Here is a 27,588-nt window from a genome sequence, read left to right as displayed (position 1 = left end):
CTCCATGAAGTCAGCTAATTCTGGTACAGTTGAATTCCTGAGCATATCAGTACCCCCTTAAAGGATTCCCCTTTTCTCTACATGATCTGCCCACCCCTTCTTGATGTCCAGAAAGCAAGGGAGGAGCTGTCTGAGAGGTAGGACAGCTGGGCCCAGCTCCACTCCACCATCAGTGGCATGGGCCTCATTTTTCTCTGTAAAGTAAGAGGAGTGAAATCATCCTGTGCTGCTCCCCCATAGTCCCCAGCTCCTGCACCAGAAACACTTTGGTGACTGGCCTCCTAATCCCCTGGAATTAAAAACCAGTTGCTGATGAAGGCACATGTTACAGATTCCCATCACCGTCTTGTGGGCCTGTGGGGTTAGAAGTGCTGCTGTGCCGGTGTAGCTGAGGACACCTTCTCCAGGGCCAGGTGCAGCCATAGAGACACAGTGGTCTCCCCTATGCATCTGGCTTCTGAGCCCTTAATGCAACACCACCGAGCTCCACTGAGTCATAGAGCTATGAGAGTGATCTGTCCGCTGGGCCATTTGGCCCAAGCACTTCTGCTGAGCTAACCTCTCCCATCCTGTGTGTGCAGGACCTCCCATGCCTCCAGCCAGCTCTGCACTCCTTAGCCAAAGCCTGCTTCCACCTCCTGCATCCTCAGGAGCCTGTTCTCGATGTCCCTCAGCTGGTGACTGGGCTGGGGCTGCATAAAGTACAATCACAGCCACATAAATGAACATTGTTAAGCATTTCCACACACTGTCTGGTCCATGCCAAAGTGGGAGGACATAGAGGGCCTCTTTCTGGCTCCTCGTCCGTTTTCTAGAGAAGGTCCTCATTATAAAATGTGGGTTCCTTAAGCCCAAACTAAACTTTCAGGTAGACTGATACCCAGGGAAGTGGCCAGCAGGGCCCTTGGGATCCTGACGGCTGGGCTTTGTCTAGGAGGAAGAGAGACTGGAGCCCAAAGTACTCAGGGACGCAATTCTCACCCCTCGCCATGCTCTGGAGTTGGCCAAGTATCCCCTAGCCCCAGAGAAACAGATTCTGTGGGTGCAGTTGGGCCCAGGCTTTAGTGTTTCCCCGTGAACCCCCTGCAGCATCCAGTGTGCAGGAGGGTGCTGCACCTTCCCTGGGGTGTGACTGGGCCACAAGTGTGGCATCAAGCACCAGCCACGGGAGGTATCTTTACCCCCCAGAAACCTGTTTGGAGCCCATTCCTCAGCCAGGTGTTCAATGGTCGGCAGAGTGCAGATGGAATTGGCTTCTGGTGTCAGAATTGGAAAGGTCTGCACCTCCCAAGTTAGCCAGTGGACCAGACATGGCCTGAAATGCACCAGTATCCCTCCAGGAACCCTGGGGCTCCCTGTGGACAGTAGCAAGCAGGCAGAGCAGAGGCCAGAGAGCTGAAGATGGAACAGTGAAGCCTCCAGGAGACCTGTGTTAGGAGCTCAGTTTCAAGTGTGGATGCCACACAGCACTAACAGCCACATTCGTTTCCTCTTTTCCAGAGATTGTGTGGAGTGCTTGCTGCTCCACGCCAGGAACCCTGACAACCAGACCTGCCACCACCTATGCAAGGATGAGGTGATCACATGGGTGGACTCCATCGGTGAGTGTCCTGGTGCCCTGGGCAGCCTCGTCCTGTGATCTCCACAGAGGCCTAGACATTTCCTCCTCTGCGGGCAGGAGGGTAGCTTTAGTCTCGAGTTAGGAAGCACGGCCTTGGCTTCCTTCACTCCTCTGCTGGCACCCCAGGGGAATGCTGGCCTGGAGTCCCCAAACACGCTGGCAGAAGCATAAAGTGGTACAAAGGCTTTGGAAGTCAGTTTAGCAGCTCCCCCAAAAGTTAGGCGTCGAATTGTCACACAATCCGGCAGTTCCACTTCCAGGCATATACATCCCCAGGAGATTCGGTCTATGTCTAGACAAAACTGGTACACAAGTGTTCATAGCAGCATCAATTATAATAGTCAAAACTTGTAAACAGCCCATGTCCCTCAGGTGATGAGTGGTAAACAAAACGTGTGATATCCATAGGATGGAGTTTTATGAAAGATGAAATACTGATACCTGTGACGATGTAAAACATTACATTAAAGGAAAGAAGCCAGGCAGAAAGAACACCCAATCCTGTTTTATGGAATGTCCAAGGTAGGCAAAAGCTCTTGGGACAGAATGGAGACTGTGGCCAGACACTGAGGAGAGGGAACCCTGGGATTGACTGCTGGCTGACATGTGGGTTTCTTTTTGTGATGTTGGAAATGTTCTGAAACTAATAGGAATGGTTAAATAACGTTGTGAATTTACCAAAACTGACTGTATATTTAGAAATGGTTAAAATGGAGAAAAAGAGAAAAACTATGCACCTGACAGGTGGGGTGCACCTTAGACTCCTCTTGCTGGCAGGTGCTGTCTGCCTGGCTTCAGCTTCACAGACTCCTGGCCCGGGCCCTGGTTGTCTCAATGCTGGCCAGCCTCCTCTGTAGACTTCCTTGTTCCCACCTACCTGCTGTTGACTGACTGCTGGACTCGATCGTGGCTCTACCGAATGTTAAGTCACATATCCTTCCCACAAATGCTCAGTGAAAACCTACTACATGCCAGGTGCTGTGCTGAGCCCACCACAGCCTGGCCCATGAATCCTGTCCTCCTGCCTGCTCCATCTTGCTACTGAGGGCCTGGCTTATGCCAAGTTTTGCCTGCAGGGCTGCGCTGCTTCCCCTAACTATGCACACATTGTCACGACAGAAAAAAGCTGCCTTCCTGCATCCCACAAACTGCTTCCCAGTCCAGTTCTCCAAAGTGCATGTTCCAATTCATCAGCCGCTTTTCTTCCTTCCCCTGGGCTTTTTAAAGTACATACGCACCTCATGTCTCTCAGCCTCATGATGAGCAACTACAAAGAAAGCCAGGCCTTCGAGTTTGATAACTGCACTAACGTGTCTGCCTCTGATCAATCAGATGCGACGGGCAGCAGCCAAACGAGGAGCATTTCATGTCTTCACTCGAACCTGCTGTCATTCTGTTGTGGCTGCCTTCTTTCCTTTCTCTTAGCAGCCTTCTTCCTCCTTTGCCTCTGCTTCCTTTCTCTCCCAGGGAAGCTGTGGGGTGCACGGTGGGACCTGGATGGATGAGGCGGCTGAGGAAGGCTTCCTGCCATGTTCCACTGAGTCCAGCTGGTGTCCAGGACAGTGTTGGGGTGGGGCACAGGCACCGCAGTGGTGACAGCCTCTCACCCACGCATCCTCCTCACCCCTGGGTGCTTTCTGACTTTACAGCTCAGGGAAGAGCTGTCTGCTGGCCTCCACAGACTCTGGGCTGTTTCCCAGATGCAGACTCTCACTCGAGCCTCAAAGGAGGCGGGGGTCAGGAAGCCTTTTCTCTTTATCCCTCTAACTTCCATCCAGTTCCATTCACCAGTCCCTGCCCCCAACCAGTAAAAACTTCTTCCCTTTCACATCCCCTCCAGAAAGTACTTCAGAAGGTTGACAATCTTCTGATGTGATCCATGTGTCCCCAAAGCAGTAAACTCAGCCCTGGGCCCGCGAGCTTGCTGTGAGGAACCTGAGCCCATTTAAACACCCGCCGCCCCTTCAGGGCTCTCTGTCCCCTTCTTTTCGATGCCTGGCTCCCCGGGGAACCATGGGCCGCTCTGGGCTGCCCACCAATATGCTCAGAACTTCTTGCTGCTTCTCTTCCAGTCAGTGATGAGCAGGAAGCTGTGCTCTGTTTCTACAAGACGGCCAAGGACTGCGTCATGATGTTCACCTACGCCGAGCTGCCCAGCGGGAAGTCCAACCTGACAGTGCTCAGGGAGCCAGGTGGGTGGTTTCTGGGGCCAGACCCTGCTGGAGGATTCATTCACTGTCCTCACCATAGCGCATGAAGGGCAGGACAGAAGGCCACCGCCGCCCCACTCTAGGGCTTAGAAGGAAGATGGTGCATAGCTGGGGCCCATTACAAGGACAGAGCTCCGGGCAGTGGGGCAGTAGAAGACAGGGGCTCCCCATGGGGAGTGTCACCTTAGAGGGGACCGAGCACACTCAGCCTGGGCAGCTGCTGTGCTCTGCAGGGAGCCATAGGGCCGGGGTCATTGCCCGCACGGGGCAGCGTCCAGCTGGGTACACTTGCAGCCCTGGCAGCTGCAGCTGCAGGCCCCCACGGAGGGTGTCACAGGACAGAAGGAGCTGGGTGCGGCCCACCGGTCTGCTGCCGTGCTGCTGGGCTGCTGGGCCACCGAGGAGGCCAAGGTGTCAAACACTGACACTTCTGCCTTGTGTTTTGGGCCTAGGGATCATTTGCCTTGGAGTAATGGATTTCTAGGTCTCCCTTTCATTCTTCTCTGGAATAGGGAGGGGCGTGAGAGGAAGCAGAAAGAGATACACTGCTTTCAATTCACAGCATTGCAAACTCTTACTCTAAATGCAGCCAAACCACACAGTGAGCTGACGTAGCCCAAAGGCAGAGGGAAGTGAGGGACCAGCTGTGGATGCATGCCCCTACGAGGGAAGCTTTGCTCCCAACCTCTGTCTTCATAGTTCTTTGAAAATAAGTACATTTCCTCCAAGGAGCTCCACACTCAGGGTTCAGCAGTGTTTGTGGAGGTGGCTTGTGCTGCCTCCTGCCGGCCTGGGCCACCCCTTAGACTGCTGACAAGGAGGCTAAGGAAGGAAGAGGCAGCCATCCTAGCGCTGTCATTGTAGACTTTGCCGTCAGCCAGCTGTGTGACCTGGGAACATCATGTCCCTCTTAGAACCTCTCCCTGTCTGCACATTGTGGGAGACTCTGCCCTGGCCCCCATTCCAGTCTCACAAGGCAACATGGGATCTGGGAGTAGAGAGGAAGCCCCTAGAGAGGCGACCTTTCCTCTCAGACATGTCTAGGCCAGGGGCAGGGAGTGTGGGGTGTAGGATGCTGGTGTCATGGCCCACAGTCCCTCCTGGTCCCCTCCAGAATGTGGAGCCGCCCACAACGCCATGACCATTCTGCTGACTGTGGTTGGCATCACCCTTCTGATCGGGATTGGACTCCTGGCCCTCTGGAAGCTGCTCGTCACCATCCATGACCGAAGAGAGTTTGCGAGGTTCCAGAGTGAGCGCTCCAGAGCCCGCTACGAGATGGTAAGCCCACCGGAAGGGGCAGAGGAGAGACTTCCAACCTAGAGGCACGGTTGGGTTCAACCCTACCTTAATGGTAAAGGCCCCCTGGCATCCTTGGCATTAAAAACAGTCAGCGGTGGGATATAGCTCTATGGTAGAGCACTTGCCTAGCGTGCAGAGGCCCTGGGCTTAATCCTTGATCCCCACTACTAAATAAAAAAAGAAGAGAAACCACATACCTGCAAGGCTTGCCCAGTACTAGGCAATGAGAAGTGTGCAGCCCTGGGCACAGAGAGGCTGCACGGTGCCTTGCCCAGGCCAGGCAGAGCTGTGGGGCAGGGGTGTGCGCCTGTGCTCAGCAGAAGGATCTTGGGCAGGCCGGGGACAACAGGCCCACAGAAAAGCTGCTCAAGTGCTGGTCTGTGGCCGTGTTCAGTGTTCGTGTGAGTAAGTCAGTCTGCACAGGTGGACGCCAAGCTCAGGAAGGACCACACAGATTAAGTACCTACTGAATCCCCAGTCACTGTCTGTTACAGTTGAGACCTTCTAACCTAACCCTTCATTTCCGACATGAAGTAAAAGCTCCGAGAAGAAGAGGGCCTTTCCCAGGGACACAGAGCAGTCAGAGGCAGAGCGTCCCCTCCCACCTGCCTGCTCCACTGACCAAGGAGGGGCGTCCAGATCTGAGTCTGTTGGTGTGGATGAGCACCAGTAACCCATGCCTCTTACCTTCTGTGCCCTACAGGCCTCGAATCCCCTATACAGAAAGCCCATCTCGACACACACACCATGGATTTTACCTTCCACAAGTTCAACAAGTCCCACAGTGGCACAGTGGACTGATAGCTCCTCCTCCTAGAAGGCTAGAGGGGACGAGGACAGGGCCAGCCTGGAATGCCCAGGTCAGCTCCTGGCTTGGTCACAGCTCTCTAGATATTCAAGCAGGACAAGGAGCCCACTGCCACACAGAGGGGACCTGGGCATGCCACCTGGCTGCTAGGCCACAGCCACACTTGGCTGCCTCTCCTCCACACTTGGCTGCCTCTCCTCCACACTTGGCTGTTCCTCAGGAACAGCAAGGGGACCCCAGTGCTTGTGGCTTTCCCGTCACCTCCAGCTTGTTGTCTCGATGAACTGCTGAGATGTTGGCTGTATCTCCCTCTCAGCCCGTCCGACACGACAGCTCCAGGGAAGGATCAGAGGATGTAAAACCAGTGTGCAGCCTGGTTTTTTTCATGTTGACCATTTTTATATGAAATAAAGAGATCATGCACTTATGGCATAGCTCTGATTACTGAGGATTATCTGCCCGCTGTCCGTGCTTCCCATGTGGTGTTGGTGATGGGATTGGTTGGTGCCTGTTGAAGGCACACAGTTTGAAGATGTTCGTTTTCCTCTCCTGTCTGTGTTTGTTTAGTACTTTTGTAATGAAGAGGAAAGAGATTGTCTGGGATTGAAAGTAAAGACTGAAACCAAATGAGCTTGTGTTGCCTGATTCTCTCTGGTGTGTGAGTTCCTTTCGGAATGGTCTCAGACACAGCTCTCTGGGACTGACACGGCCTGAGCCCGTCTGACACTCCAGACCAGGGTTCGTCAAACTGGACTCCTGGAGGTGCTTGAGCAGTTAGGCTGGCTCCAGGGAACACTGAGCAGGCACCTCTGACCCTCCCAGCTTAGGCTTCGAGAGAATTCTAGGCTAGAAAACAGGAGAACCACCCCTCTGGCCTCCTCCATGCTCTGGCATGCCGAGACTCTGAGGAGACCATGCAGAAGACAGGATCAGGCTGCAGCTTCCACACAGTAACTTCTTACACATTAGTGTCGATAATAATTCCCTCCCAGTGCCTTGTCCACCAGACTCCGATGTCCCACCCATAGCCAAAGCACAGCTTATTTCAGCTTTTATTTCCTACAGAGCACTGCAGTCCCCTTAGGTTCCCATGTCAGAGACAGAAAAGATCTTAGAAGTTTTCTGACCCTGTGCACTTATTGCAGGAGAGGAAGTAGACTCTCTGAGGGGAAGTGACCTGCCCAAATATCAGCTCATGACAATCTGGTACAAAGGCCCTGTGCACACTGCTGGCCAGAGTGCCAGCCTCCCACCACCTGCTCATCCTCTAAAATCCTTCTCTATTGGCGTCACTTCGAGCTCCTCTCCCTTTACTCCAGACTCGTCTGTTCTCAGCCTCGGAGCAGATTCCCCTGCTTCCTTTTGCCAGTGAACAGGGACAATTACCTGGGGGCAAAAAGAATATTCTGGGGCCTGGGATTTAGCTCAGTGGTCCAGCTGCCTGCCTCATAAGCACAAGGTCCTCAGTTCAGTCCCCAGTACCAAAAAAAATAAATAAATAAGATTCTGGGTGTCCTTTCTTTTGTGTAACTTGAGGAGGCTGCCCCAAGGCCATTATGAAATAAAGCCAAATGAAAACAAAAACATACAACAGATAAATAAAATGGTTGTTTTTGAGTCCTCAATTGAGCAAAATAAAAGCTCTTGGAAGAAGTTTTTAGATTTCTGTCATTTGATTGTGAGCTTCCTAGAAACAAAGCATTAATGTGTCCAGAGGCCCATTTCCATAGGCAGCTCTGTGAGCACTCAGCATTCTTGGACCATAAACAGACACCAAGCAGTGATGGTGAACCTTTCAGAGACTAGTGCCAAACTGCAATCCCAAACCCCCTTATTTATCGAAAAATGCCAATACTGCAATTAAACCTGAGCATTGAGGTTTTAGTTCAGAAAAAAAAAAAAAAACTACGTTAATCTAAAACACAGTAACATGTGTGCCGCAGGTTTATCACCCCTGTGCTAAGGGGTGGCTGGCCTCAATTTCATCTGATGCTGAAGTCAGAAAAGTTTCATCATGACTCTAGTGCAGTGATTTCGAACCTTTTAGAGTTTTCAGTGATAACAAACAGCCAGCTGTGGTGTATGTGCCACAGATTCACCACCCCTCTCTAGAGGGAGGCATGTGAGGACAGGACCAGCCACCCACAGTGCCCTGCTGCCCCCTGCTGGAAGCTCTTGGCACAAGCGGCTTGGGGACCTGACTCCTGCTCTAGTGCCATTATGGCTTAATTCTCAGAGAACTGAAAGTGACAGCAAAGCCTACCTGTTCCTTATTTTACAACCAGCCCAATGGTACTTAAGATGTTTATTGGCTTAATATAACAACTTAACTTTTTTCTAATTGTACAAAATTCTAGATGGAAAATAAAAATCATAGAGAAAGTAAGAATCCTTTAGGATCACACCACCCAGATGTACCTACTCTTGACCTTTGCTCTAGCTTGGATCTTAAATGACCCCAAAGGCCCATGTGGTAAAGGCTTGGTCCCTGGCCAGGTGTTCTTCTGGGAGGAGGAAACTGAGGTGGAGCCTAGCAGGAGGCCTTCCAGTCACTGGGTCTGCTGGGAGGGAATGGTAGGGCCCATCTCCAATCTCTCGTCTGATTCCTGCCATGAGGTGAGTGGCTTTGCCCAGATGCATGCTGTCCACAATGAGGTGCTGCCTCAACCCAGGCCTAAGCAAGAGGGCCAATCATTCATAGCCTATAACTTCCAAAATGATGAACTAATAAGTACTATCTCAGGCATTGGTTAAAGCAACAGAAAGCTAACACAGCCCTTGTTGTGTGACCTCTCAAGTCTTTTCTCCACACTTCAACATAACTTTGACCCAATGGGGATCTTATTTCTTGGATCTTTCTCATCCTCATCATGAAAGCCTGAAACCACAGATATCAAACCCTACATATCCTTTTTTTTCCTACACATACATGCCCATGATAAAGTTTAATTTATAAATTAGGCACATTAAGAGGTTAACAGTAAAATAGAACAACTACAATATGAATAATAAAATTATGTAAATGTACACTCAAAATATTGTACTGTAATCACCCATATTGTGATTATGTGAGATGGTACAATGTGATGAAAACAAGTGAGGTGAATGATGTAGGTATTGAGATACAGTGTTAGGCCACCACACACACAGAGGTTGCTTAAACATTGAGAGTCAGACTGATAAAACAGCCACCAAGCTACGAGCAGGAGGGTAGTATATATAGGATAGAAACACTGCACAAGTGGGGCTGGGGATTTAGCTCAGTGGTGCCCATGCCTGTCTCACAAGCACAAGGTCCTGAGTTCAATCCCCAGTACCAAAAACAAAAAGGAAAACACTGCCCAAAGGCACAATTCATATCTCAGACAAGACAGAGCAGTATGGTGAGCTTTCATCATACTATTCAGAACAGCATGCAGTTAAAACTTATGAACTGTTTACTTCTGAAATTTTACATTCAATATTTTCAGACCACAGTTGATGGCAGGTAACTGGCCTGTGGGAAGCAAGACTCTAGATAAAGGCACTACTGATGCTCTTTTTCCTTGGCCACATTTTTTGTGGTTCCAGGTAAGCTGGGAGCAGTGTGCCTTGTTAAACATGATCATTTCTCCCACTCCCCACCCCGAGGGACTGCTGAACATTGGGACCTCATGCAGGGTGGGGACGTTGAAGGTGGGGAAGGAAGCTGTGACTGTGCATAGACACCCACTAATACTTTGCTGTCCTTGTCAGAACCTGGGTTGTGTGGTCCCACTTTCCTCTAAAATGTCCTTGCCTGAAGGTCAAGAGACCTTCAGAAGGTCAGCCCATTGGGTCTGTTTCTCAGCTACCTTTCCAGGATGCAGGAAGATTCAGCTTCTCTGCCATGTCACCCTGGAGTCACAGGGTGCTCAGGCTGCCTCAGGGTCTCAGACACACACAGCCTCTGGCCCATGGGCATGCTCTGAGGTGGGTGAGGGGATCTCCAGACCTTCACAGCTTTCCTGGGCCCTTCCCAGAAAGACCAGGCACAGACCTCTGGTGCCACTCCATACCAACATGAAGTGTGTCTCCTTTCTGGCCTCGTTGGGACTTGGAGCCCACAGCAGGGTCTGACTCTCAGGATCCCACTGCCCCTCCTTCCTCTCTCCAATGCAGAAAAAGACTTTTTCACTGGTGGGCAGGTGATGGCTAGGCAAATTTTCTTCCAAACCAACACTTGTGCCAAAACCTTGAACTTTAAATGCTAAACCATATTCTATTTTGTTTCTCTTTGTGCTTTCATTGTGACCTCCCTTTCCTGAGGATCAAAAGCCAAGTATGAACGTGGAAGGGTGATAGAGAAAACAAAGGGATTGCAGCCCTCCTCCAATCATTTGACTCACTCAAGGTCAAATTACAAAGGTTAAAGGCCCTCTGATCTAAAAAAAGAAAGATACAGCATCCCACATCCTGTACTCCAAAATAAAATCAGCTCTTAATAAAACATTAACTATAAAATGAATGGAAAGAACTCGTGAGTCCTGGTTTTTCTGTGGTTTTTTTTAATGTCATACTCTTTAATGATTCCTTCCTGGCACTGATGCCAAGCTATCAAAGCCACCTGCTAAGGGGCACAGGAACCCAACTGCAGAATCCACGGGGTCACTGTCATCTTCAGTGGTTGACACTGGTTCAGGATGTTGAAGTTTAGGGTTCCCGCAAGAACCAGCACCCATCTTTCTGGTTTAGAGAGACCACAGTAAGCAGTCAGAGGGGAAATGGGGCACCCTGAAACTGATTTGTGGTGAATATTTGTCTTCCTGGGAAGCAGGCTGCATCTGGGGGGTGCTGCGGCACAACGCTCGTGCAGGTAGAGATACTGCTGCCTAACCAGCCCCCAGCACTCTAAGGCCATGCTCGCAAGCTCAGAGCCACTGGGGCACTGTGCATCAGGCCGGGAAGGCTGGAGCAGGCTCTGCTCTACTTTTTTCTCATGCTGTGGGGTCCGTGGGTGACCAGGGCAGAAACAGGAGTTTGGGCTTAGAACTGGTACCATGTGACCCACATACCCTTTGCCAAGCAAGTCGCGTGGCCCAGGCCCATATCAGGGAAGAACTACTGAGGCAAGTGGCAAAGTACATGGATTCAGGGAAGGGTAAGAATTGGGGCAGTAATACAATCTGCCCCTTCTGTTTTGGTACCATCTACCAAATGCTATAGCAATGGGATGTGTCTCGAGTTTCGACCAGTGGGAACACTGTTGTCTCAGCGTAGTAGGGAAGTCCTCCTGAAATCTTAGCTGAGGAGCTGGGTCCCATCATGACAGGGTCAATGTATGCCTTATTCACTTCCTGTGAAATAAATACTTCTTGGCTAAATATTTGCTCACAGGCATATAAAGAGGAAATCAGTCCTAATGTAAGAGAATAAAAATCTAAGAACAAAATGCCAAACTGGAGTCCAGCCTAGGATTCCAGTTTCTCCTCTGCCCTGAATTAGCTCTTTTGCAACCTTGTGCAAATCCAGGCTCAGTGGTCCTCAGTGGAATGCCTGGATCTGATGACCTCTAGGCTTCCAGTCCCAGTTTCCTGAGGGTCTGGACACTCACCAGCCTGGGCTCTGGACTTACATAAGGACAGTTCTGTCTTCTCGGTCTGATCATTGTACTTGGATTCCTTGTACAATGTCTCTCCTCGAGGTCCGGCTGTTTCTCGAGGCTCCGCGTAGGAGTGTGCCTTGGAAACTCCCACCAGGATGTGGCGGCCCTTTGAACTTGCAGACTCTTCTCCTAACAGTCATGGCTGTAGCCTCTAGGCCTCTCTATCCCCTTATCATTTCTATTTCTTTGTATCTGTTTCAAATGTTGATATATTTCCTCCACTTCATTTTCTAGCTTGCAAATGCAGTTTTTAACATTATTACCCCCTTTTAAATTTTTTTCTTCAAATTTTCAAATTCAAAAATGTTTTTAGTTCCCCAGACAAAACATTGTGATTCTGACCTCTTTGTTGTTTTGGCCCTGGGGGACAACGTTGCAGTTGAGGAATTGACTTTCACCAGGAGCCACATGTCCATCACGTATTCGGGACCCAGCAGACTCAGTGCAGCCCAGGCCTCCCTGCTGTCGTTCCTCACATCTGCCTGGTTGAGAAGTCCATGCCTGCAGCTGTCCTCTCTCTGGAGCTCCAGCAAAGCCGGTGGTCAAGCCGATAGTCCAGGCCTAGCCTGCATGCTGGGCCCAGCAGCCTCCTCACCAGGAAAAGCAGGTGAAGGAGAGTTTTGAGATGAGCATGTGAAAAATGTCCCCAGGCTGCCATCTCCCCCTTTTGGTGCCTTTTCTCAGACAGGCTTTGCATGCCCCAGGCTACTTTTGGGAGCTTTTCCTGCTGACTGATAGCAGCCTGGGTGAGGGTGAAATAGCAGCCTGAATGGGGCCAGCCCCAAAGGCTGGCTGCGACAGTGACAGCCACAGGACCACTCCAGGTCAGCTCTAAAGGAGGGAGTGGACCAGATGGTGTCCAAGGATCCCCCGGTGCCAGCCATCTATGGCCCTTGCCGTACAGATCCCCTGGTGGAGGACAAGGCAGGAGTGGAGCTGCCCACTGCTAATCCTGCAGCCACTCTAGGCACCCTGGAGGCACTGTTCCTGTTCCCCCCAGCAGCCCAGATCTCAGGCTCTGTCCACTGAGAAGGTGAAACTGCTGCCTCCACAGCGCCTTCAGAGCCCAGTCAACCTGGGTGTCTTCTCGTATCTGAATGGATTTGTGCTCTGGTTTCATGACCCCAGGCTCTCTGGGCTTTTGCTTAGAGAAGAGGCCTGTTAAGAAACATCCAGGGGTCAGGGATTTAGCTCAGTAGTTTTGCTGCCTGCTGCACAAGTGCAAGGACCCAAGTTCAATCCCCGGTACAAAAAAAACCCCAAAAAACATCCAGATCCCCAGGCCCCCAACTCTGCCAAAGCTACTCTGATCTTCAAGATGCAGGAACCTAACTGTGCAATAAGCAGGAGGGGCCCGGGCATTCCTTGAGCTCCAGGTGACTCCGCTGCAGGATGCAGGCTACCACACGAGCCGCTGGCCTGGTCAGTGAAGTTGGCATGAAGCTCAGCACCTCCCTCCAAGGGCCTCAGCTGCAGGTCACCAAGACTTTGAAGATGCACAAGAGATTGCTGCAAGATGCCTCAGAAGACTCCTTTTCATGACTTTTCATGATGGCCATGCCCTTCCTTCGCCTCTGGCCTCTTGTTCCTTAATTTATCCCTTTCTGACAGAGGGAATTTCTCTGGAGATGCAAGACTGGGACCTGAAGTTCAGATTGAACTCTAGAGCAGAAGCTCTTGAAGTAGAAACTCTCAGAGGGACAATGCAAACCCAATTGAAATCACAAGCTTTCTTCTGGATACTTAGGAATGGTTGGGGTGGGAAGAGCGGACTTGGGAATGGCCAGTGTCCTCCACCCACTGTGCTGTCTGAGGCAAGTCCCCGTGGGGACACTGCACAGTGGCCTCTGGGCCATGCCCTTCAGTCTCCCTCCAAGATCCACCCTGAGGGACCACAGAAATAGAAAAATGGGGCAATGTGTACCATCAGTTGTCCAGAAACGTTGGGATTCCTGGGATGGCTGGTCTGTCTGGGGGCAGAGTGAGGAGGAAGATTGACACCCCGTGTCCTGGCCAGACTCACTGGGTGAGGGCCTAATGGGAAACTGAAAAGTCTCAGATTTGGCCTGGGCCAGACAGACCAATGCAGTAACTGAGTTTGGGTGCAGGAGACTCAAAACAGATTAACTAAAGATGTAAACAACTAACCAATTGACTAGTTCAGATGTAACACCTGACACTGGACTCAATGTAACAAATTGTTTTCTCTGCCTCATTTCCCTTCTGTAAATGCTGGTCAGAGCACATTGTTAGAATTCTCAACCTGCTCTGGTTTTGAAGGCTGCCTGGTTTGTTTTGCCTTTGCCCAAACTCTTGCATAATTGGCCTAAGGAACTTTCCCTTAGGACAGTTTTGGGGTAGTTGGCAGGGCCCCAGCAGGGCTGTCATAGCAAACAAGGTGGATGTGGTCCCTTCCTCCATGGGGTGTTGCAGGAAAATGCATGCACACACAGCGAACAAGCAAGAAAACACAATCAGCACAGTATTAAGGGCTGTGAAGAACCAAACAGGGACCGCCCTGTCACATGGTACCGTGTCCTGGTGACTGGGGTGAGCTCTTTGTCAGTATTTAATACCAAACATGGTGCTGGTCTCACAGCAGAATGTGTATTTCTACTGGTGCGACATCTTGGTTTTTATGTGAATAGAGAAGCCAGGTGTATTTGTTAGCAGACACGAAAAGGTTCGTACGGAGGAAACGTTTCTAAAGAGTATGAAATGGTACTTCTCTATGAAATGCTGTTATAGAACAATTCAAAATTGCTTCTTCTGAGGCAGGAGACGAGGGCATGGCAACATGGCTGTGGCAACTGGGCTCGACCTGCCAGCTGCAGAGACTTGTTAACCTTGGATGCAGAGCAGCAGCCCTGAGCCAGCACCTGTTCTTCGAGCACGAGATTAAGTGGGACGGCCTGGGACCAGCATCAGAAAGAAGACAGAAAAGACAGCAGCCCTGCCATCTGCCGCTGCCCTCTTGTTCCGAGGGCAGCCTGTCCTTGAAGTGCCTTTTTCTCCTTGAACACTTCTTTTTTTTGCTCTTACACATTCACAAATTGTTCTGACCAATTCGCTGAACAGAACAATAAGAGCCTGAAAAGCTCCTCCAGTCACTTCGTTTGGCGAAGCCAGCAAGAAGGTAACACAGGGAGCCAGGAGGTAAGGCTCTTCGGGCAGTTTCTCTCTCTGACATTTAAGGACTAAGGACTCTCTTTCCCAAATCCTCTGTCCTGTCCTTTCTCTCCCAGGCTGGTGGGGAAAGGCAGGGAGCTAGGTGGTGGTAGAAATTAGGGGAAGCTGGGGACCCCTGGTGCAGCCAGCAGCCAGGAGAGGAGAGCCTGCAGCCGCATGAGCCCGTACAGTCGTGGTCCTTTGGGCCTGGCTTCCGTGCCTGCGGCCCAGCTGCAGTGGAGACCAAGCACCTCCTCCCAGAGGCTTCAGGGTCAAGCTGAGTGTCAGGCTGGGGAAGACCCTTGGAAAGAGGGCAGGAGCCATAGTCAGCACCTCACTGCCCTCAGGAAAGGAGGGGCTGTTTGCACTTGAGACCGTGGTCCCCAAAGCCACTGTGCTGACCTGGAAACTGCGCCTCCATGGCTCAGTTGGGGCAGGGATGGCTTGTGTGCAGGATGCCCTGTCCCTTTCTGCTGCTCTCCATCACTTTGGCTATTAGGAGGAGTTTTTGCCTTTTAAATAATTCATTTGCTTAGAAAACCAGTTGAAAATGTTGGCCACTTAGGTTGTTTGAGGAAGAAAGGTTTATACAATGTTTACAAACCTGAAGTCAAGAAAAGATTTTACCTGAAAGTCTAGAGATATTGAGCAAGTGTTTAGGTATTTTCAAGCTTTCAAATTTAATTTCTTTACTTACTAAAAATCATCACTGTAGTGATTTTCCATTGAAATGCCATCTTACTGTAAATTAGCTGTAGATAACCAGGTGCTTCTGATGAAGTGAAAAGGTGTCTGCTCTGTAGCGTACATGAGAGGTTTCCCATGTTTCTATCAGATTTGGGGGAGTGAGACAGGGGCTCGCTGTGTGGTCCAGGCTGGCCTTGACCTCACTATGTACCCCAGGCTGGCCTCAAACTCACAGCAATCCTCTTACCTCAGCCTCCCAAATGCTGGGATTATAGGTGTGTGCCACCAGGACCAGATTTTAGTTCTTAGCATAACTAAACATGATGTAAGAATATATACTGACTTGTGAAAAAATCCATGAAAAGCTGTTTTAAGTGTGTTTTTACTTATAAGATTATGCTTACTGTTCTAATCTGGTGGTGAAGGTATTCTTAAGAAATTGCAAGTACTCTTGCTAGTCAAAACTAAATGTGAAAAATCATATGATCACCCTGCTATTCCAAGCATTCTTGTGCTTTATCGGGCAAGGTAATTAAAATTTAGTGATGTGTCTGTGAAAGTTTTATTCTAAGAATGCCTTAGGTTAGTTATTTTATTCTTTAATAGTGGAAGGGGTTCAAACCATTTCATAACAAGGAGTTGAAAGACCTTGTAATTTATAGTCTGAAGAACACCAAGGAACTTATCATTTCTCAGTTTGTGATTTACTGAGCACTTACTAGGCATGGTGAGTCTGCATTCAGTTCTAATCCATCTACTCATATCAGTAGCCACTCTTCAGTTGCCTTTTGTTGTTGTTGTTGTTGTTACTGGGGATCGAACTCAGGACCTTGTGCTTCCAAGGCAGGTGGTGGCACCACTGAGCTAAATCCCCGGCCCCACTTGGCCTTTTTGTTCACAAGTAATTTGATTCTGAGAGACTTGTCCAAGTCCACAATCCAGATAGGGTTCCTGGGCCTGTGATTTTAATACCATTTGCTCTATTACCAAATGCTAGTTTGCTTTGTAAGTTAAACAACATCCGTTTATTCTATTCTTGTGAATTTAACCTGCTCCCCACATGGATCTGTTGGAGTGATGCTGGCCGGCCTTCTGTTATTCCTGTAGGCTCAGCCGGGTGCAGTTTGTAGCTTATGTCTGTGCTCGCTGTGAAGCCGCTGCTGTTTAAACAGCCCTTTCCTTACTGGAGTTACTTTTGATGTGACATGCTTCATGTTATCTCTAAGCTGTCTAGCTCTCAGAAACAGTCTTCTGGATTTTAAATCTTATATAAAAATGTAGTCTTGTGTAAATATGAAAAATTCTGTAAGATTTATATTCACATTTGTTTCAAAACAGGAAGCTGAGGGTCTCTAGGAAGTCAAGAGCTATATCAAGGTATTCTCAGAATTTGTCACCACCAATCTTTTTTGTTGTTGTTGTTTTGTTTGTTTGTTTGAGTCAGGGTCTCCCTTTGTAGCCCAGGCTGGCCTCTAACTCAGGGCGATCCTCCTGCCTCAGCCTCCCATGTGCTGGGATTACAGATGTGTGCCACCAATCTTGAATTCAGTTCCAACATAACATGAGATGCTCTTAAAATTCACAAAGTGCAAAATATTTTAAAAGCTTCACTAAATACCACAGATTCAAATCATCATTTATTCATAACTGCTATCATGTTGAAAGGGAGGGTTGAAAACTCAGGCATTTTAATAGGTTCGATGGTATTGCTGAAGAGTTTAGTATATCACACTGAGACAAGGTACTGTCCATTCTTCCATTTAATAGAAAGGACAGCAGGTCTGGGAGCTACATATTGGTGTCACTGTCTGAAAAGAGAATTTCTAATGTCCTGCTGTTGGCAAAGTCTGAGCAGATGGTACTGGGAGTGTAATTTGGTACAGCCACTGTGGAAATCACATGTGGCGCGATGGCACTGGGTTCATTTGACAGCACATCCTACACTGGACAGAAACAGGAGAGGGCTGGACACCCAAGACTTCCATCTTGTCTCAGCTTTGGAGGGTTTGGGAAAAAATCTGAAGGGTTACTAGAATAAGGTTAACTGTATTTTGAAAAGTTGTGGCCACTGTATTTAATTTCTTGCAATTTAAAGGTACAAAGAGGGGGTTTAAGATATTCACAGTGGGGCCATCATTTGTATGTCTCACTGCTGGGCAGCTCAAATTTGAATTTGAGCTTATGATGTTAGATTGCTAACCTGTATATGCTCAGTACACTAAACAAAAACATTGTTTTTTCATGGCTAGATTAATCTCAGTGATAAATTTTTAAATTTTATTGGTACACTTTTGATATACATAATTATTACACACATCATAGGGAATTTGTACCTGCATATGATACATCTTGATTCTTTTTCTCCCTATTTCCAAAAGTTTTGTTACCATTTTTCCTTCTATTCTTTTTTTTTCTTTTTCCATTTCCCCTTTCCCCTTTCCTCTCACTTGTTTGCTTTCTCTTTTGAACATTTTCTTCTTACTTCCCAGTATCTATCATTCATTTTGGTCCTTATTTACCCTTTCAATTTCTCACGCAAGAGAAACAATGCAATATTTAAACATGTGTCTGATTTATTTCACTACAAAGTATGGTCTCAAAGTGCATCCATTTACCTAAACATGTCTCAAGTGTATCCTTTATGGTAGAGTAGTACTCCATTGTATACAAACACCACATTTTCTTTATCCATTCATCTGTTGGTGGGCATATGAGCTGTCTCCAAGATTTAGCTGTTACAAGTTGTGCTGCTACACACATGGGTGTGCATATATTGCTGTGGTATGATGCTTTTAACTCTTTCGGGAAAATAACTAGAAGGGGAATAGCTAGCTCAAATGGAACCTGTAGTACTAGTTTGTTGAGAACTCTCCATACTGATTTTCACAGTGGTTGTACAAAATTACACTCCCATCAACAGTGGAGAAGGGTTCTTTTTTCCCCACAGCCCTGCCAGTATTCCTTACTGGTTGATTTCTTTCTTTCTTTTTTTTTTTTTTTTGGTACCGGGGATTGAACTCGGGACCTTGCACTTGCAAAGCAGGTGGCAGAACCACTGAGCTAAATCCCCGGCCCGGTTGATTTCTTAATGATAGCCATTCATTCTGGAGTGAGATGAAATCTCAGGTTTTAATTTGCATTTCTCAAATGACCAGTGATATTGAACATTTTTTCATATATTTGTTTGCTGTTTATATTTCATTTGAGAAATGTCTATATTTATTTCAGATGCCCCATTATTGAACTGAGTCTTTAAATTTGAGAGGTTTCATTTTTTTCAGTTCTTTTTGTATTCTAGATATTAGTCCTTTGAGAAGTACCTGGTAAAAAAATCTTTCCAATTCTGTGAGTTGTTCCTTCACTCTGTGGGTGGTTTCTTTTGCTGTGCAAAAGCATTTTAATTTACTATGATCCCAGTTGTTGATTCTTTCTAATATTTTCTGTGCCACTGGGGCTTTGTTCATAAAGACTTTGCTTACCTCTATGTCTACAAGAGTTTTACTTATTTTACCTTCCAGCAGATTAAGTGTTTCTGTTTTTACATTTAGATCATTGATCCATTTTAGTTCAGTGCATGGTGAGAGATGTGGGTCTAATTTTAGTCTTTGGTATGTGAAAAGCCAGTTTTCCCAGTACCATTTATTAAAGAGGCTATCTTTCTTCCAGTGAAGGAGCTTGGCTCCTGTGTCAAACATAATGTGGCTGAGTGTGTTTGGAGTTGTTTCTGCATCTTCTATCCTGTTCCATTGATCTTTCAGCCTATTTTTTTTTTGCTAGTAGCATGCTGTTTTTATTATGGTAGCTTTGGAGTATAATTTCAAACCAGGGATTGTGATGCCTCCTACCTTGACCTTGTTACCCAGAATTGCTTTTGCTATTCTAGATCTCATCTGGTTCTAAATGAATTTTGAGATTGTTTTCTCTAGTTCTGCGAGGTATGCTATTGGTATTTTGATTGGGATTGCATTAAATCTGTATAATAGTTTTGGGAATATGGCCATTTTTAGTATAATGGTGCTGCCTATCCAAGAAGGGATAGGGGATATCTTTCCATTTTCTGATATCCTCTCCAATCTCCTTTTTCAGAGTACTACAGTTTTCAACATAAAGGTATTTTACTTCCTTTGTTAGATTGATTCCTAAGTATTTTATTTTTCTTGATGCTGTGGTGAAAGGTGTGCTTTCCCTAATTTTTCTCTCAGTTATTTGTGTACAGGAATGCTATTGATTTTTGAATGTTGACTTTGTATCCTGCTACATTACTGAATTTGGTTATTAAATCTAGACATCTTTTGATGGAGTTTTTGGGGTCTTCTATATAGAGTATCATGTTATCCAAAAAGGATAATTTAACTTCTTCCTTTTCTATCCATATCCCTTTTATTTCTTTTCCTTGTCTAATTGCTGTGGCTAATGTTTCCAGAACTATATTGAACAGAAGTGGTGATAGTGGGCATCCTTGCCTTGTTCCTGATTTTAGAGTGAAAGCTTTCAGTTGTTGACCATTTAGCATGATGTTGGCTGATGGTTTGTCATAGATGGCTTTTATCAGATTGAGATAAATACCATCCATTCCAGTTTTCTGTAGGGTTTTATCATGAATGTGTTGGACTTTGTCAAATATTTTTTCTGGATCTATTGAAATAATCATGTAGTTTTTGTCCTTGGCTGTTAATGTAGTGTATTACATTTACTGATTTGCATATGTTGAACCATCCCTGCATTCCTGAGATGAATCCTACTTTGTCACTGTATATAATCTTCTTGATGATTCGCTGCATTCTGTTTGCCAGTATCTGGTTGAGGATTTTTGCATCTGTGTTCATTAGGGAGACTGGCCTGTAGTTTTCTTTTTTGGTTGGATTCTGCTTTGGTTTTGATATCCAGGTATTGTTTCCAGAAATGAGTTTGGGAATTCAGCTTCCCTTTCAATTTCATTAAAGAGTTTGAGGAGTAGTGGCATTAGATTTTCTCTAAATGTCTAGTAGAATTTAGCAGTGAATCCATCAGCACCTGGGCTTTTCTTTGCTGGTAATTTTGTAATTACTTCAATTTCATTGACTGATAATTGGTTGTTGAGAACTTTTATATCTTCTTGATTCAGCTTTGGTAATTTATATGTATCAAGGAATCTGTATTTCTTCTGTGTTTTCCATTTTAGTAAAGTACCGGTTTTCGAAGTAAGTTTTTGATGTTCTCTGGATTTCAGCAGGATCCATTGTGGTTTAATCCTGTTCATTCCTATTTGTATGGATTTGAGTCTTTTCTTTTTGATAAAGTTGGCTAAACTGGCTCTGATTCATTGATTCTTTGTGGTTTTTTCTTAGTGTTAATTGCATTCACTTCTGCTCTGATCTTTATAATTTCCTCCTTCATACGTGCTTTGGGTTTAACTTGCTCTTCTTTTTCTAGAAGCTTGAGTTTCAACATTAGGTTATTTATTTGAGCTTGCTCTGTTTTTCTGACGTGGGAATTCACCACAATAAATTTCTGTAATAGAACTGCTTTCATTGCATCCTGGAAGTTCCCATATGTTGTATTGGCATTATCATTTAATTGTAGAAATTGTCTAATTTCTCCATTAATTTCATCTGTGATCCATTGGTTATTCAGGAAGCTTTTAATTTCAATGTATTTATGTAGTTTTTGTGGTTTCTCTTGACATTGATTTCCAATTTCATTGCACTATGATCTGATAATATGCATGGGATAATTTCAATTCCTTTGTATTTACTTAAGCATGTTCTATGAGCTATTATGTGGTCTATTTTGGAGAAAGTCCCATGTGCAGCTAAGAAGAGTATATATTCTATTCTTGTAGGGTAGAACACTTGTAGACATCTACTAAGTCCATTTGTTCAAAGGTTTGATTCAACTGTGATATTCCTTGATTTTTTTTTGTCTAGTTGATCTATTTGTGACAGTGGGACATTGAGGTCCTCCAGTACAATTGTATTAGTGCTTATCTGATTTTTCAGATTAATTAGTGTTTGTTTTATATAGTTATGTGTGCTGGTATTTGATGCATATATATATATATATATATATATTTATGATTCTTATCTCTTCCTCTTGGATCGTTCCCTTAGCAAGTATGTAGTGGCCTATGCCTCCCCTGATCAGTGTTGGCTTGAAATCCACTTTGTCTGCAAATAGAATACCTACCCCTTTTTTCTGGGTTCCTATCACATGGTATATTGTTTTCCATTCTTTGACTTTAAGTTTACACATTTCTTTTTGAGTCAAATGTGTTTTTTGTATGCAGCATATTGGTGAATCTTGTTTCTTGATCCATTCTGCCAGTCTGTTTCTTTTGATTGGTGAATTGAGACCATTTACATTGATGGTTATAACTGATATGTATTGACTTGTCTTTGTCATATTTTCCTGTTGTTGGTTCTCTTTCTTTCCCCTCTGTTTAATTGCTGGCCTTGCCTGATGGATTCATTCTGTTGGGATTCATGGAATTGTCTTCACTGTTGTCTTCTAAACATCCTTCAGAATATTTTGGTGTGCTGGTTTGGTGGTCATGAATTTCTTCAGGTGTTCCTTGTCATGGAAGTATTTTATTTCTCCATCAAATTTGAAAGATAATTTTGTGGGGTACATCAATCTGAGTTGGAGGTTGTTTTCTTTTAGGGCTTGAAATACTTCACTCCAAGCTCTCCTTGACTTAGAGTTTGTGTTGAGAAGTCTGCTGTGATTCTGATGGATTTTCCTTTATAAGTAATTTGTTTCTTTTCTGTAACAGTTTTTTATATTCTGTTCTTGTGTTGAATTTCTGGAATCTTGAGAGTTATACGCCTTGGTGTAGTTTTTTCTGATCATGACTAATTGGAGTTCTGTATGCCTCACTTATCTGTAGGTCAAATTCTTTTTCCATCCTTAGGAATTTTTCAGACATTACTTCTGTGAACAAGTTTTTTATGTCCTTTGTACTATCTTCTGATTTTTTTGATTCCTATCAGCCATCCTTCTTCTTTGCTTCATGTAGCAGCTGTTGGATTGATTTTTTGTGGTTTCTTGCCTTTTTTTTTTTTTTTTTTTTTTTGGTACCAGGGATTGAACTCAGGACCTTGCAATTGCGAGGCAGGCATGGTGCCACTGAGCTAAATCCCTGGCCTGATTCCTTGCTATTTTTAAGAAGTCTTTCATTTGATGGCCACTAACTGCAAACCTGTCTTCTAGATCTGATATTGTTCTCACATTGGTTGATTCTGCTGCTTATACTTTCAATGGAATTTTTAATCTCCTGGTATATGTTTGAATATTTTTCATGGAATATAGTTCTTTCCTATGTTGGACATTCATGGTTTCCATCACTTTCTAAGCTCCTTTATTTTTTTTATCTGTGTCTACTCTAGATACACTAACCATGTCCTTCATTATGGTCATCATCTCTTTAGTTATCTGTGTAATTATTTCTGATTTTTTTTGTGTGTGTGGTACTGGGGATTGAACTTAGGACCTTGTGCTTGTGAGGCAGGCACAGTACCACTGAGCTAAATCCCTGGCCCCCAAAATTGTATTTTTTTTTCTGGTACCAGGGATTGAACTCAGGTCCCTGCTGTTGCAATATTTCTGATTTTTTTTTCCCAGAGCTTCATTCATCTGCTTTGTTGTTTCTGTTGCTACCATTTCAGAAAGTTCAGTTGGGTGGCTTTGGGTTTCTTTTACCTCAATGCCTTCTGGATTTGCCTTGGGCGAGCTGGAAGTCTGGGACTGCATCTTACTGCCATGTCTTTTCGTTTTCTGTTTTAAAAAAATTTATATTCTGCAATGAAGCTTGTAAATTGCTTATGGTAAGTAGCTGTATTACTAGTATCAAGACCTCCTTAGGAAATGATTACTCTCTCTCTTTCTTTTTTGGTTTTTTGGAGACAGGGTCTTGCTATGAACTCACATTAACCATCCTGCCTTAGCCTCTCAAGTGCTGGGGTTATAGGCATCCACCACCACACCTGGCCCAAAAATGACTGCTTTTCAGAGATGCCTTCTAGGTGGAGCTGGGTTTTGGCTTTTGAGTCTGTCCCAAGATCATGCCTCTTCAGTTTATTAGGGATGAGAAGCTGCTGCCTATTTGGCCTAGCACCCAGTTCTTTGGTGCTGAACTATGGCATCATTTGTGATACCCAGACAATCTTAGTATTGGCATACAAGGAAGAAGAACTGATCACAAAAACTGTTTCACCTTGACTAAAGTAGTATAATCAATAATAATAATAGCATCAAGCACAGTCTAGAAAGTGACAAACTGTTGTAACTGTTAATTTGCCACCTTAAGTGATAGGTACAGGATTTATAGTTATGTAACAAAAAATCTAAAACAAATCAGAAATTAATGTATAGTAAATATCCCCTGAATAGAGCTATTTTACCCTCAGGGGAGAAAACTGTAGAGGGATAAGAGGAACAACAAAGAGAAATAAGAGACTGAGATTAGAACCAAGGCTGAAGGACAAAGAAATATTGTCCAAGCTTTGGGAAACTGGTGAGGAAGACAGGAAGGGAAGAAAGAAGGAAGAAACAAAAACAAGAACTAAATAAAAGAAAAAACTAAAAACAATGTTCACACTCATTAAAGAACAAAAACAAGGGGGAAAAAACAAAAAGAGAAAAAAAATTTTGTGATGTCAACCTGTGGCTATCTTTTGGGGTGTACAGTTTTGTGGTAGTGTCCAATTCAGGGCATTTCTCTGCTGACACTAGTAGACAGAGGTAGGCAGATAAAGCCTAGCTCCATCCAGCAAGCCTACAGTAGGAATAGAGTGTTGTGCTGATTCTGGTGCTTTCAGCTCCACAGAAGTTCAGGCTGATCCTGGCCTCTATCTGTGGGGATGGCACCTGAGCTGTACAATACTCAGGGTGTCTCTTGCCTGCCTGACCTTGGTTCCCTGACCCTGAACATCTCCCAAGGTTGTACTTCACCCAGTTGCTGGGAGCCCTGAGAGGAAGCCAATGCAAGCCTGCTCTGAGTCCCGGGTTCAGTTGGCCCTTCCCTAAAATGGTGTCTGGCCAAAGACCCTCTCCAGGGGACACTTGGATTGGCATCACTTACCAGCTGTTGTACTGCACAGCATCCACTGCTCTGTTCCACTGGTGTGTTTCTCCCTGGCTACCTCTGGAGTCACTGGCTTCACTGTGTCTCTGTAAAATCGAGCCTCCTCTCTCTCACCACAAGTCAGGAGTCAGGGAGAAAGTACAGTTTGTCACCTCCTTTTTCTGCACTGAGGTCTGTCTTCATTTTCCCTGTGGACTCCAATTCTCCCTTCAGATCCTTCCTGGGTCCCAGGGGTCCACCTCCCTCCTTCTTTTCTTTCCTAAGTAGTTGTATTCCAGTGTCTAGAGTCTGAATCTTAGGCTGACCTGCTGTTGCTTACTGCTCTGCCATCTTCCTGAAAGCCCCCCAATTTTTAATAGTATTAATAGAATTTTATTAGTAAAAATACCAATAAGTTATTAGATCCATTTGTGCCATAAGTGGTACAAGCGCCTGACAGGACAGTCATGCATGTACCACTGGTGGTTCAAGCTCACAGGAACATGTTAAAGTTGTTATTTTATTTTTGTGGTCTTACAAATGGACATGAATTGTGGTCTGGGAGCATGAAAACTGCTGAGTAAATCATGTGGCCTTTCAGCTTTCTCACCTTTACAGATAAAAGCCAAAGCCTGTACTTTTAGGGAACCTGTAGGACTTAGGTTAGATCTCCTCTTTTCAAAATTCAGATACTGTAGTTACTTTAGATATTCATTTCTACTGCCTTAAAGTAAGAAAGTCATGGAGAGGATGGGTGAGAAGATTGTTTCCCAGATGGCCAGTGCCCTCCCAGCGCCCCACCCTTCCCCTTAAGCAGTCAGTGGGCTATGGTATGGAGAGTTCTCAGGCTAAGGAATAAAAGGTACCAGCATCACCACTAGAGCTTCAAGCAGAGACATCTGCTTAGTAAGTACTTGGGTGTCACAGGGATGTTTTGTGAACTCATGGGTCCACCCCCTTCTGCAGAAGACATCCTCTGAAGGACCCCAGACCTAGTTCTCTCTCTCCAAGATGAGCCTCAAGATGAGCCATGGAAAACATTCTGAGCAACACCCTGAAGAGCCCAGCAACCTTGCCATTAGGTCGTATCTTTCAATAGGGAAACAATTTGACACTGCTAATCTGAAAAAGGAACAACTTATCTACTACTGCAATGTAGTTTGGGTCCAGTACAAACTAGGGAATGGTGAGAGATGGGTAAAGGATGACATTTTAAATTATGACACTACTTTGCAGGTAATTTCTGCAAAAAAACATGGAAAGTGAAATCCCGTGTTCAGGCTTTTGTATCTCTTTATCACTGGAAAAGCCCAGAGACTCTGGTAACTAGCGTGGCCCCTCAGGAAGAGGAAGTTATTGATGATGCTGTCCTGAGATCCCCACCTGTCTCTCAGGGGCATATGCATCTCTCCCTCCAGGTTAATAAAAACAATGACACTAGGTGGAGCCCTCAACCTCCTCTTCATAATCCCAAGAAGTGAATACTCAAGAACTCCACCAGAGGCTAGCAATAGGTTCACAGATGGGCCTCCAGGCCTTTGTGACTCAAATGTTGGACTTGACCTTTTCTGTGTTCAAAAATTCGGATTGAACTTCAACAGACACAGCAATAAAATTTTACGCCCAACACACATTCATGATAACCCTACAGAAAATTGGAATAGAAAGTCTTTAGGGCAGGGGATTTAGCTCAGCAGCACAGCGCCTGCCTGGCAAGCTTGAGGTCCTGAGTTTGATCCCCAGTACCAAAAAAAAAAAAAGGTCTTTATCTCAATATGATAAAAACCATCTATGACAAACCAACAGCCAACATCATAGTAAATGGTCAAAAACTGAGAGCTTTCACTCTAAAATCAGGAACAAGACAAAGATATCCACTGTCACCAATTCCTGTTCAATACAGTTCTGGAAACATTAGACAGAGGAATTAGACAAGAAAAAGAAAAAAAGAAGGCTAGGAGAAGAAAAAGTTAAATTATCATTATTTGCTGATGACACGATACTCTACAAAGATCCCAAAAACTCCTCCAAGACTCCTGGAATTAATAGCCAAATTTGGCAGCATAGTCAACACTCAAAAATCAGTAGCCTTTGTGTACACAAATAGCAAACTCCCTGAGCAAGAAATTAGGGAAAGCACACCTTTCATCATAGCATGGTGCATAGGAATCAATCTAATGAAGGAAGTGAAAGGACTACACAATTGACAACTATAGTACTCTGAAAAGAGAAGAGGATATCAGAAAGTGGAAAGGTAGCCTTTGTTCTTGGACAGGCAGAACCAATATAGTAAATGGCCATACTCCAAAAACTGTTGTCACATCTGGGGGAGGGGTGAAGACTACACCATACCACACCACTGCTTTGCTGGAACACGCAGCTACTGGGATCCTTCAGGGATCACAAACAGCAACAGTAATGAATTAGAGAGGCAGAGTTTAAAAATAGCTTATTTGGAAATGAGTGGGGGTGGGGGAAGAAGGCAAGACAATACTCTGCAAGAGTAGGGAGCATCAGAAAGTGAATACCTCTGGGATTTTGTCCTCGGTTCCTTTTGATTTAGGACTAATGATTTCTCCCATTCCCCACATGGGTACCTGGGAGTCCTTGCCATCTGACTAGCTCTCTGGCCACCTTTGATCCTAACCTTGGACATCTGTCTACAGTCTTTCTGGCCAATTTCTTCCTGTTGCATTGTGATGGATAAATGTGGGGGGGGGTATGAAAAGGTATTGTAGACTTAATGATTAAGTAAGGGGACATCTGTGTTTTATATTAAATAGGAGTCCTTAGGTAGCTGGCCCTTGTCTCCTTTGCATTTTATCAGGTGGGGGCTTGGTTACCCTGGCCTTCTCTTGTTCTTGGCTACATCCCAGTTTTGCCTATTGACTCTTCCTTTTCTCTTCCCCCTACCCCCTCCGTGTTCCCCTTCTCATTTGAACATTTTCTCCCTACTTCCCAGTATCTATCATCTGTTTGGTCCTCATTTACCCTTTCAATTCTCACTCCAGAGAAACAATGCAATATTTAAACCTGTGTCTGATTTATTTCACTACAAAGTGTGTCTCAAACATGCTTCAAGTGTGTCCTTCTTTATGGCAGAGTAGTACTTCATTGTATACAAACACA

The 27,588-nt window shown here is 45.5% G+C and overlaps 1 protein-coding gene across 1 annotated transcript in view; it reads left to right on the top strand.

Moving 5' to 3' along the window:
* The window catches only part of Itgb5 (integrin subunit beta 5), a 110,299-nt gene extending 104,173 nt beyond the window's left edge, over positions 1 to 6,126 (top strand). Inside the window, 5 exon segments of the mRNA XM_021259554.2 lie at positions 1,501 to 1,601; positions 3,694 to 3,813; positions 4,946 to 5,112; positions 5,837 to 5,869; positions 5,872 to 6,126. Coding sequence (XP_021115213.1) covers positions 1,501 to 1,601; positions 3,694 to 3,813; positions 4,946 to 5,112; positions 5,837 to 5,869; positions 5,872 to 5,934 — 484 coding nt within the window. The 3' untranslated portion in view covers positions 5,935 to 6,126.
* The last annotated feature ends 21,462 nt before the right edge of the window (positions 6,127 to 27,588 follow it).

Source organism: Heterocephalus glaber, unplaced genomic scaffold, assembly GCF_053883595.1.
Source record: "Heterocephalus glaber isolate CG9 unplaced genomic scaffold, H.glaber_assembly_v1.0 deba00000122, whole genome shotgun sequence".
NCBI classification, from domain to species: Eukaryota; Metazoa; Chordata; class Mammalia; order Rodentia; family Bathyergidae; genus Heterocephalus; species Heterocephalus glaber.
This window is presented reverse-complemented; position numbering and strand designations above follow the sequence as displayed.